This window comes from Echinops telfairi, unplaced genomic scaffold (genome assembly GCF_000313985.2).
Source record: "Echinops telfairi isolate 266 unplaced genomic scaffold, ASM31398v2 ScPeMD7_3;HRSCAF=10, whole genome shotgun sequence".
In the NCBI taxonomy this organism is placed as follows: Eukaryota; Metazoa; Chordata; class Mammalia; order Afrosoricida; family Tenrecidae; genus Echinops; species Echinops telfairi.
The window spans coordinates 38057284-38070237 of NW_022103899.1; the positions used below are offsets into that span (position 1 = coordinate 38057284).

Genomic DNA, 12954 nt, shown 5'->3' on the forward strand with positions numbered 1-12954 from the left:
TAAGTTATAATTTTATTTATGTGTCATGGTTTATTTTAAGAGATTATGAAGACCTTTGTGAATTGATTCTGCTATAACTGATAGACAAACACTACAGGCATTTTTGCCTTTTGATGTATCAAGTAGAAATACTGAAAAGCATCTTGACTTTGAGTCTGTGTAGATTTTCAGGTTACATGGTACTTAACCTCTGAAGAAAAAAAAAGGTTTTCCCTGGGCCAAGTGTAAAATGCAATACCAGTTATATGATTAAATTGAAATTGAAAATCAAGTTCTCAATTTAAAAGCCTCTGTAAATACATACATACCAAAATTGCATATGTCTTATGCTTAATGGTCTTAGAAGCAGCTTTCAGAAACTATCAATGCCTTGAAAATTTCATTTAACACAGAGTATCTATTTGGTCCTGATACTTTACAAAATATTCTCTCTGCTTTCCTTTTAGGATTCGCCGGCCCATCCAGCTAAAGCACTGATCACCTGAAAACAGCATGCCTGCTCCATTGTGCAAATGTAGTTTGAGGAGAAAGTCAAATAGAAAGAGACGTTAAAGAAAAAGCTGGAGCACCCTGATTCTAATGCTTATTTGTCTGAAGTCATTCTTGAAGATGCAGTTCCTGTGAACTTTAGGATGGTGAACGCATTACCATGGATCCTGTTGATTGAGACTCAAAGCCACACAACAGAACAGAGTAGAACTATTCTCCAGGGTTTGCTGCTGTTATTCTGTGCCCTGATTCCCATTGGTTCTGACCCATCTGACCCTTCGGGCAACAGGACAAAGCATTGTCTGCTGGTCTTGCACTGTCCTCACAATTGTTATGTCATAGCCATTGTTGCAGCCCCTGTGTCAGGCCCCCTCCTTGTGGCTCTATGTATAAAAACACCAACAAATGAAATGAAGGTCTTACATTACAGAAATTCAGTATCTTGCTGCCCAGTATTTATACCTCGTTGGCATCCTGCAACATTTGTCATTAGTCAGAAGGGGAACTGTGTATTAGAATACCATGTTGACCCTTGACGTTTATTAAAAAACACTGAAATTTTCATGCCCCCTGGAGAATGATTTAGAAGCAATATCCTCATATATGAAGAAGCCATAGCATGATAAAATCTTATTCACATTAAAATGAAAAAATTAATATAAATTGAAGAATAAAATATTTTCTTTGATCAAGAAAATGGAATAATGTATATAATTGCTATGAAAATTAAGGGTTTTTAATTGACATTTTTGAATAGCTTTATTTCTTTTTCTTCTCTGGGTGGCATAAATCACTAACCATTGAATTGCCAATTAAAGGTTGGCAATTCAGTAAGAGGCAGCTCAGAAGAAAGGCCTGCTAATATAATTCAAAAACATCAAGATATGGAAATCTTTGGAGACAGTTCTACTATGCACAAATAGGGTACTAATGAATCCGTCAACTTGACAGTAATGAACAAATTTCATATTTAAAAAAATAAAACTTTATTTTCACTACCAAATGCATAATAAAAGTTGATTATGTTATTCAAAAATCCTTACATTCTCATAACATGTGCATCATTTTCTGAGAGAAAATATTATATTTGCTTTCACAATTTGCTTTAAGCAATTATATTTTCTAACTTTTTAGATGTTATTTCAATTTTCTATTAATAGTAATGCAGCTGATTTTAAAAGATACCTAAATTAATTTTTTTTTCACTTTTAGTGATAAGAGAAGTGTATAATCATTAGGATTTTAAGTTTCTAGACTACAATAAACAATGAAGCACCAATATTATAAATACGCTGGTCCATACATCAATTTTAAATAAATGTATCTCTTTATAATCTTAATATTCATTACTTCCAAAACAGGTTGCACACATCTAAAGTCAGACACAGACAACAACTTATTATCTAGTGTGGAAATAAATGAGGATACTTTTTTATATACTTCTTTTATATAGTCCACCTTACATAACACACTGTTTAATAATTACTTGACACTTAATGCTTATTTGCCTAAAGTGAATATATAAAACATAAAAATAAATGTAGTATGTAAAAGCTGGTAAGTCAAGCACCTGTTTGGAAGCCTTGAGTTACTGAATGCCAACAAGCGCCAAAGACCAATGGTCTGACCCAAGAGAGAAAGTTCCCAAGAATTCTAATGAGGGTGAAGGTCTGATAGCTCATTCCCATTATTGGCTACATTTCACTGTGTTTTGGAGTTCACAGAGTGAAAGACAATAGCTCAGTCAGTGATTTTTATGCATTACTGTTTTCTAGTATATGCCTTAACCTTGTGACTGTGATAAAGTACACAGTAAATAAGTTTTAGGATCTTTTTCCAGCCAACTCAGCCCCAGAGGTGGAATGTCAAACATTGTCAACTAGATTTTTTTTTTTCAGAAACAAACACAAATCCTGGAGGTTACAAGAAAACTGGTTTGAAAGGTGTTTAGAGAGATAAGAATCAAGTTTACAATAACAAAAACATCTTCAAAAGAATCCATTTTAAAAAAATGCATTTCAAAGAATCTCACCAAAGTAGATCTGACAAAGATTAAGGCTATATCTTCAAAACATTAAAAACTCCTTTTAGATTTTATATAAGTAAATCTTCAGTCCAATTTTGGAGTCACCCTTTTACTACCCTCTTAAGCTATTGAGGGATACACTAGTTGAGGCACTTGAGTTATAGTAAAAGACAACAACCCTAGCTAATGTAGGAAGAAAAGGGAAAAATCACAACACAATTCCAGAAGTATCATCTTAAAAGCTGGAATGAAAGCAGACTAAAACCTAAAATGAAAATTGCCAAGCATAACTTTGGACACAGGTGTTCTTTCCCATTCTCTTTGTTTCTGTCTGTTGGCTATAGATGCCGAAAAGAGCACTCTAGGACTTTCAAACCAGAAGGCAACACAGGGCCACATTCTAGTATTGATGCAATAAAGAAATATGCACAGCTATGCTTGATACAATTACTGTATGGATTGTTATAAGAGCTGTAAGAGCCCCCCATAAAATGATCTTTTAATTAAAAAAATAACTCATAAAGAAACTGAATGTTCTGGAGATCCCCTTGCAGAGGGGTCTTGGGGAGGAGATGAGCCAGTCAGGGGAAGATGTAACAATGATGAGAAATACAACTTTCCTCTAGTTCCTAAATGTTTCCTCCCCGCTCCCACTACCATGACTCGAATTCGATCTTGCAAGGCTGGCTAGACCAGAGGAGGTACACTGGTATAGATAGGAACAGAAAATACAGGGAATCCAGGACGGATGAGCCCTATAGGACCAGTGGTGTGAGTGGCAAAACAGGGAGGGTAGAGGGAGAATGGGTGGGGAAGAGGGAACCGATTACATGGAGCTGTGTGTGACCTCCTCCCTGGGGGACAGACAACCAAAAAGTGGATGAAGGGAGACGTCGGACAGGGCAAGATATGACAAAATACCCATTTATAAACTATCAAGGGCTCATGCGGGAGGGGGGAGCGGGGAGGGAGGGGAAAATGAGTACCTAATGTCGGGGGTTTAAGTGGAGAGAAAATGTTTTGAGAAACGATGTACAAATGCACTTTACACAATTGATGTGTGTATGGATTGGGATAACAGTTGTATGAGCCCCTAATAAAATGTTAAAACAAATAAATAAATAAATAAAAAGAAACTGAATGTTCTTGGCTACAATTTCCAATTCTCACGAGAAAGGTTTCTGATTATACCCAGGTTGGGTCTTATGACTGTGGTGGTATCATACTGAACAGGTAGGGCTCTAGCTGAAAGAACTCACATGTTGAGTTTTAAGCATATCATCTATAAGAAGAATAGATAACCACAATTTAAGAAGGAACACTTATTATTTCATCAACTCATTTAACAACTTCATGAATGCCTACTATAGCTTTGACACTGTTTGAAATGCCGAGAAAATCATGAATGAGCAAAATGTAATTTAGGTAAGTGGTTGTGTTTTTATGTATTAAAATTCATAATATTTTGAAATAAAAAGATACTACTTTGGTAACTAAAGAAAATGCCAGTGAAATTTCATCATTCACTCATAAATTTAAAACATAGAAAATAACAACATAATGTAAAATAGCTAGCTCTGCTAAATATGGGTGCTTACACATACTTATATTGAAAATATTACGTATTTGGGGGAAAAGGTGTTAAGAACAAAATGATCCATAAGGTGACAATCAAAAGGAATGCAATTTTATATTAAATAAGAGTTTATAGAATATCTTAAGGTACATGTGAACTAATGAGCCATTTAATGGAATAGTCCAGAAGATAGTTCATGCTTTTAGGGTTGAGTAAGAAAAGTAGTATGGTCTAATCTGGATTTCTCCAAGTAACAGAATGAGATAGTCAGGGAGTTCTGTGCTTGGCCGAGTTCATTGTTTTACTATTCAAAACTTCCCTTGACTTTTAACTTGTCACTTTCTCATATCGTCTAAAATCTCTGTCTATGCTCTGAGGCTCCCGACCACTAAAATTTGATATTTCTAAATTTGTGATTTATCCACAGGAAACACTAACTGTAGTCTGTTTAAATGTATAAGAGGGCACCAAAAAACAAAAACCGGAAAGAACCCCCGCTGGGCAGAGTTTTCATAGTATGCAGCTTTCCCCCTAAGTGAGCATCAAGCCACTAGGTCTGGCTTTGTGAACCCAATGGGGTTAGTTGCCTGGGAAGGTTCTCTCGAGTCACAGTGAATTTTGTCATGAAAGCAGTTTCGCTCAAACATCATTTTTGGTCAGGGCTAATTTAAGAGTACAGAGTACGGCTGTGAAATTTTGTTTCCTGCTCATGAAAAATGCCACAGAAACCATTGTGATGTTGAACACAGCTTACAAGGACAGCACTACAGGGGAAACTCAAGTGTAAGAGTGGTCGTCTCATTTCAAATACGGTGAACTGTCCATTGATGACAAACCTCATTCTGGAATCCTTCAGCTTCCTGAACAGATGAAAATGTTGACAAAATTCATGCCCTTGGGCTTGAAGACCTATGACAACAGACCATTGGAGATGGGGAAGCTATCTGGACTAACTAGGAGCTCTTGGCAACAAATTTTAACAGAATATTTGGGAATTAGAAAGGCTGCTGCGAAATTTGTGCCTCAGGTACTGACTGGCCAGAAAAGAGTGTGGTGCGGAAACATGCCCTGCTCTGAAAGAACTGCTCAGAGAGGACCCAGCCATTTTTCCAAGGTCATTACTGGTGAGGAGACGTGGTGCTATTCTGATGACCACGAAAGCAAACATCGATCAAGCCAGTGGAAGACACCATCATCACCTCACTCAAAATAAGCTCAGAGAGTGAAATCAAAGATCAAGCCATGCTCATTTATTATTTATTTATTTATTTATTTTTTTAATGTGAGGGGGATAGTGGATTTTGAGTTCCTTCTACCAGGTCAGAATGTTAAACAAGCTTCCTCTTGAGATGTTCTGAAAAGCTTGCGTAACAGTTTGTGGCAACAAAGGCCTGATTTGGGGCAGAGAGAGAACTGGTTTTGTCACCATGACAACGCACCTGCTCATGCAGCCATCTCAGTGCACCAGTTTTTGGCAAAAAAACAGCACGCTTCTCTTAACCCACACATCTGACTCACCTGAGCTGGTTCGTGTGACCTCTTATTGTTTCTGCGAAGGCAGAGGGACATGAAAGGACAGTGAATTGATGACATAAAAGAGGTGAAGAAAAAAACAAGGGAGGTGCTGTCAGCCATCCAAACATGAGTTTCAAAAATTTCCAAGAATGGAATTACAGATTGGATAAATGTATTCAGTATAATGGAGAGTACTTTGAATGTGACAAGGTTGTTTTGTAAAAAAGAAAATTTAAATACATAACTTTGAAAATATCTTCTGAGCTTTTTTTTGGCACCCCCTCTTAAGTATGGCCAGTGGCTAATAGAGTATGGTCTTACTCCTGTTGGGATGTAGTTCTCTTCCCTCCATCTATCTAGCATGCTTCCACTTATCTTCCCAAGATTAATGTAAACATCTCTTTGGGGAAATCTTTCCTCAATCTTCCAGTCTATTCACCTTGAGTCATTAAAAGGTATAAAATATTTAACAAACCAGACATGTGGACTATCACAATATTTATGATTACATTTAAGAAGTCCAAAAAATCTAGATTGATATAGAGAAAAGAAAACACAGCAAAGCAAAGCATATAAGGGAAAAAATAAAACTCTACTCCTGTAGCTTTTATTTAAAATGTTTGTTCACGTTATTATGATCTCAAAGACCATTTAACGTATTTCCCCCCAGTTCAGAATTCAGTCCTCTCCGTTTCTTTTCCTTTTATTTAACAGCATTGTATTTTCTAGGCATTTTAAAAATACGTTTTTCTTAATTAACAATTTTTATTGTAAATTAGGTAGCAGTTCATATTCCAGACCGTCAACGTAGTATTTAACAAGTTTAAATACTAATCAAATCCCCTAATAGTTTGCCCTTCCTCCAGTCTTTATAAATCACTGAGTTTTGTGGATTTATCAAACTCTACATAATTTTAGAATTTTCCTCCTTTGTATACATTCCCAAAATTTCTAGGCATTTTTAAATGAAACAGAAAAATGCACATGCTCTATCAAAATGTTATTTTAGTGTTTGTGTTTAAGAATAAACTCCACAGGATAATAATCAATAAAGACAGATCGAGGTTTGAAAAGTTTTGACATTGAACAGAGGGTCAAAGAAAATGAGAAAGACCCTTAAGGAGATGGACAGACAGGCAGCTGCAAGAATGGGCTCAAACAGGACACCAGTTGTGCGGACAGCTCTGTACTAGGCAGTGTTCAGTCCCCTTGCACTTGGGCTGTCATGTGCTGGAGCTGACTCTCAGACTCCTAACATTAACAGCACAGAATATGATGATGTACGCCTTTAAAATTACTTTCTCTGGAAGGTTAAGTTCATTTCAGGTGTTCTCATTTTAAAATGCAGATCATCTTCCCCATCTATTTTTCTTCAACAAAGATATCATGATTAAATAATACAATTATCTTATAGTTTCCACATATAACCTATAGAAACACAGCTCTTTCAGCTAAGCCTATACCAATCAAGAGGGAAGAACCATTTCATGAAAGGATGTCATAATCCTCAGACTGTCATTTAAATTTAGAGGTTGATTATGTTTAAAGGTTGTTACCTACATTAGAAATGTTCATTACACTCATAATATTAAAGACAATTTTTTAAACTACATAACCAGGCATAAAATTATTGGAGTTGTCTACATAATTCACCACCCATTAAATAGTTGACTATCAGTATTCTGTACATGTGGGTCTTGACTCAAATAAGGTACTCCTCCTAAGATAAGTATAAATATCATTGAAAACAGGATCAAATATAACCTAAAGAGGCTATTATTCAATATAATCATTTTTTGTACAAAGAAAACAGTTATTCAGTTGGGTGAATACCACATTCTCATCTTTTTTTTTGCCAAGTCCATTTGAAGTACAGGTTTTCTTATGTCTGTTATGACTAACGCAAAAGAGCAAACTTTAATTTGTTTTCTTTTAAAAGTAGAGCAATTAGCATTACTAGCCTCTTTAATAGAGTAAAGGTGTGTGGAAACCAGAAGTAAGTATGCAAAAAACTCAGTATGTCTGGACAAATTCATGTATACATATATGTATTTATGTGCATAACTTTATATCAACCAATATAAGTACTGTGGCTTCCCATTACTCTACTTTCAATAATTTGTAAATTTTCAAGGTGTATAAGTATATCTATCTGTTTACTTATAGAGATAGCAGTTTTCTTCTCTTTATGGTAACATAAATAGTCTAAAAAGTCGAGCGTAGCAGAGTCAGGGCAAAAGAGATTGCCCTCAAAAAAAAAAAAAAAGAGATTGCCCTCTAAGGTTACCATTATTTATCTGATTGGCCTTCTCACCATCCCATTCTCCAATCTAGCAGCTTTCCTCTTGCTAGAGATTCAAAAAAAGGCACGCTTGCTACACGTCATGTACTGCACCCTGGTAGTATCTTCTCTCAACACCAGGACAAGAGGAACTTGTCAGAACTCATAATGTCAATCATGAAGACATTGCTATTCTTATTTTTCTCCTGGTCTGCTTCAGTATCTCTAATCTTCTACCTGTCCTCCCAGTCCCTGCCAGTAAGAAGAGCCCAGCCACAAACAAACAGGTCTGTCCGTAGGCCTTGTGACACCACTTTCCATTCAGAAAGAAGAAGAGGGCTTTACCCGCAGGAAGGTGAGGTCCCGGTTGTGCTCGATGCTGGTTATCTCCAGGTTTCCCATGACTACCTCACAGTTCTCGTAGTATTTGCGCAAAGCTCGGTACTGCTGCTCCAGGTCCGAAAGAGAGCTCAGTTTATTCTCTGTCCCTGCGCACACTGCCAAGACAAGAAGGGACACATGCAGTTATAGACCTTGTTGTAGCATGCACAATGACCACCTTTCTCTCAGCACGCCATTCCACCCCACGCCACCCCAATTTTCCTGAATCAAATCATTTGAATGCCATCAAAAGCCATGGACCCACATGTGGATACATTTATTCATTTTCATATCCCTTTGTTAAATAAGCAAAAAAAAATATATAGAAGGCACAGATTCCACAGACATATACAGCAAGGAAATTAACTTCAAATAACTATTTTTGCTGAATGCACATGTAACAAATAAAGTTAATTTCATTTACACATGATTGTATTTAGTATTGGCAATTACTATTCTGGTCTCTTATAGAAAACTTATACGGATATAAATATATCAAGATACAAAAAATAAATACAAATTTATTTTTAAAAAATATTTCTATGGTAAAATAAGATGTTCTAGTAAGATATATTATCTACATATGTAACATTTATGTCTTTAATTCTTCAGTTGCATTTCAGATTGAAATATTTATAACAAATATTAACAGCAGGATGTCACAAAATGCAATGACTATACATATATTGATGTCAAGTGGCTCCTTATGACATCTGTTCTTAGTGCCCTGGGTATGATAACCAATCAAACCCATTGCCATCAAGTCATTTTATAGACACAGTGATCTTATAGGATGTCAGAGGCTTTGAAAGTCTTCATATTAACAGATAGTCTCATCTTCCTCCAGTAGAGCAGCTGGTGGGTTGGAGCCACAGCCTGTGAGGTTAGCAGTAACATTTCCCCAAAAGGGCACCGCAAGGACCCCTGGGAGATCAAATGAGGTGAGAATAAATGAACCCAGGCTATTACTTTGGGAAGAGAGATTGTTGATTCTGTTCATGTGCAAGAATGTGGGTGTCCATGCAGACATGTTTTTATTTTGTGAGTGTCTACATATTCTCTTCTCTCCCAGAAATCTCGGGTTTTTTTTTTTTTATCTATTCTCATTGTTTGTAAACCATCCTGTACAAACCCTTATTATTTAAGGCACCAATTTCCAATAAACTCAACTCTAGGTAAAAATGGAAATGAAAACATAGAGACTTTTCTACAAAACGTTTGAAGCCAATTCATATTAGAAAGCTTATATGTAGCGAGAGTAGGTAAATTAAAGAAAATAAATGTGGATGCATCCTCTTTAAGCATATCGAGTAAAGTAATGGATTTAAAGAAGTTACAAAATAGAAGCTTCAAAGATTGGGGGAGTGTAAAAGTGCAGCCTGGTGCGGAGGTCAGTTTCTATAGAATGTTAAGGAGAGATACTACGTCAACGACTTGTAAAACCCCCATATCCATTCTCTCCTTCCTAACAGTTACAGATTGCCCAACTTTCAGCTGGTTACGTGATCTTCCTAAGTAGAGAATCCATTTGTCTGCCCACATCGTCTATAAATTTGCCAGGGGACTAAAATTCAGCATACTGTATGATATCGCCCTAAAATTGTATTTAAAATGTGGCTGCAGCCAGGTTTTGTCACCTTTCTTCTTCATGACCTTCCCCCAACCTGCCACCTGGAATGTAGTTGTCATGGTCACACTTGAACCGCTCTGGATCACCAGAATCATAGCTAGATCCCGGAGAGCTGGCAGAGGAAGAAGCTAAAGGGAGCTGATGTCCTGATGACATCATGAAGAAGTCACGATGCCCTATCGGTCACATAACGTTAGGCTTCCATTTCCGAGGGAAATTTTCCAAGCAACTGTAGTTTTTTATTTCTTTTGAACTTGCAGGAAAAATCGATTCCCGATATTTAAAAAATCAAAATGGCAGGCAGTAAAAGGGCAAAATATGTTGTGAGGACTGAGGGAGCAGGCACAGGGCCATCATCTGATAAATATAGCAGCGCATGTGTGTACACCTTTCTGACTCACAGTGTGACAGACGGGAACTGTCCCATCAGGCTTTCTGCCCCGTAGGACTTGCCGAAGCAGATCATCAGGGATTTCTCTACACCGCTGCTGAGTGGGTTAGAAACGCCAGCCTTTCTGTGAGCAGCAAGCTCTGAACCCGTGCAGCTCCAAGGCTTAAGGTTTCCTCTGACGAAAACATAATTGTATCATTGTAAAATATTTTTACATAAAGCTGAGTGTGTAGCCATGGCATATGAATATACAAACTTAAGCTCTTACAATTAAATGTGAATTTTTCTCACAATACAAAAATATTTCTTGGTAGCCATTTAATAACTATATTTTCTACATTAAGAACGAAAGAGTGTTGTTACTAGTGACTTGGTAAATTTGAGAATAAGGCCCCCACTCAACTTGCAAAGTAGTTTCTGTTGTTAAATCACAATTTCTGAATCTTTTAACATGGTGATTTTTTAAAAATCGAATTCTATTTGAAAGTGTTTTATATGCTAATGGGGTTAATCAGATCTGACAAATAAGGGCACTGAGATACAGACTCTTAAGTAGTTAGCATAAGTTGCTCTTTAGAGCAGGGGTAGGGAACTTCCAGGCTGTGGGCTATATAAGGAAGTCAAAACTCACTGCCATCCATCGTAGTGCCCCTGTAGGACAGGGTAGAACTGCCCCTCTGGATTTCTAAGACTATAACTCTTGACAGGAGTAGAAAGCCTCATTTTTCTGCAGCACAGCAAATGGTGGTTTCAAACTGCTGACCTTATGCAGTCAGCCCAACATGTAACAACTACACCAACAGTCATAAGAGCCCAAAAAACCGTCCATACCAGATCACATCACACACAAAGAAGCAGTTCCAGTCATCACGTTAAGGGTGAGTTCATTAAATGTGTGACCACATGTCGCAGGCTCATTTTTAAGTTGATCATTCTCATGGCCCACAAACGATGCTATAAATATTCAAATGGCCCTTGACGCTAGAAATGCCCCCCATCCCAGATTAAACGGGCACGTGCCTCAGGATTCCTAGAGACCTCCTCTCAATACTCGTTACAATAGATATCGCTTATATTAGTCTACAGCGAACACTGCCCAGAATATAGCAAAACATGCCTTTCCAGAGAGAAAGATTACTAAGAGTGTGCTCTAATATATTCGGTATCTTAACTTTCTCCTCAAATTTATCTTTGTCCTCAAATGTATCTATCTTTATATAGAAGGTCAGAATATGCTAAATAGTTTGGAACAATTTTGATTTTTACATAAGGAATTTCTGTATTTTGATGTATTAATTAAAGGCTTTGTTTTCAACTTAATGATACATGAACATAGACTCATATGGGGAATATGGCCTTTATATATATTTTGGAGTGAGATATCAAGGTTTATTTCAGCATAATTTATTTTATCAATATTAGTATTAAAATATAAATTTATTTTTATAGGATTGTAAAATAATTTCAATTTTTACTTCATCACCTCATTGGATAGTACCATGCATATAACATATACAACACATAGGAAGCTAACATCAAGGAGGGACAAAAGCACATCCAGCATGGGCTATTGTGTCCACACACCGTATTTCAGTTATCGAAGGAAATTCACTTCTTCCTGAAGATTCTCTAGTTTCAATTATGAGACCCTCTACAGAATAAATAGATATTGCATGACCAATTTGGCAGTTTATTTGCAAATTGAACAAACGCTGTTGAATAGCCACATGACTTGAATTAGAAAGCATGCGACTTCATTCAAATTTAATGTTTCCTGTACAGAAACAGCACAAGACAGGGCGACATTTCACTCGGTTGGACACACGGTCATCGGGAGCTGTAGGGGACTCAATGGCAGTTAACCACAACATGAAAATTATTTTTTGCAAGCTAGGCACAATATTGATGTTATCTATAGTATTGCAATGGACAGCTCAATATTCTGAGAACTAAGTATTTAAAATAACTGGCATTTTCCATTATGCTTATATAGATAAAAGAGGTAAATGATAAGAAATTATTTTACTCTAGATATGATTAATTCATAGGATAGTCTCATTGTTGCTATTCATTCAGTTAAATATTCCATATTGTCTAAATATTTATAATTTTGTTTAAATGTTACAAAAGGATATATTATCATAAATTATAGCAATCTCTTGATATATTTATAAAAGGTTACATACTCTTTGAAGAGAGAAGCTATATATTAATATTATTTTGCATCTGCTGAGCTATATAGCATTTTGCCATGCAAAAATGCTGCTTAACAATATTTAATTACTGCACAAAGCACTTATAATTAGTACTCAGAAAATTACTCTTAACTCAAAAAAATTCTATTGTTCAAGAAATGTTCAGCTGTGTTTTATAGATACTATAATAAAACAGAAAATGGAAATGAGTATAGTTAGAAACATTTTTCAGCAACAATAACAAAAGTCCACCCAACAAACAGACCTACTCCCCTCTTCTTCCAACCACTGAAGTGAAGAAATATTTGTGTCTGGTGAGACTTTCCTGTATATTTATTTATGTTTATCCAGACCTTCTAAATCAATAAGACATCCACAATCATGTTTATCTTGAAAGACAGGCTTCATTTTAAAAGAACTTGTTTGAATAGACACATAAAAAGCATTTGTACTTCTCCTCGTGAAGCCTG

At 36.3% G+C, this 12954-nt stretch overlaps 1 protein-coding gene across 3 annotated transcripts in view; it reads right to left on the reverse strand.

Moving 5' to 3' along the window:
- Window positions 1–8381, reverse strand: part of ERBB4 (erb-b2 receptor tyrosine kinase 4) — a 708927-nt gene extending 700546 nt beyond the window's left edge. For all 3 annotated transcript variants that reach the window (XM_045295392.1, XM_045295397.1, XM_045295390.1), the window contains exon 1: window positions 8233–8381. In XM_045295392.1, coding sequence (XP_045151327.1) covers window positions 8233–8289 — 57 coding nt within the window. In that variant the 5' untranslated portion in view covers window positions 8290–8381. The remainder of the gene's footprint in view (window positions 1–8232) is intronic.
- Between the last annotated feature and the right edge of the window lie 4573 nt (window positions 8382–12954).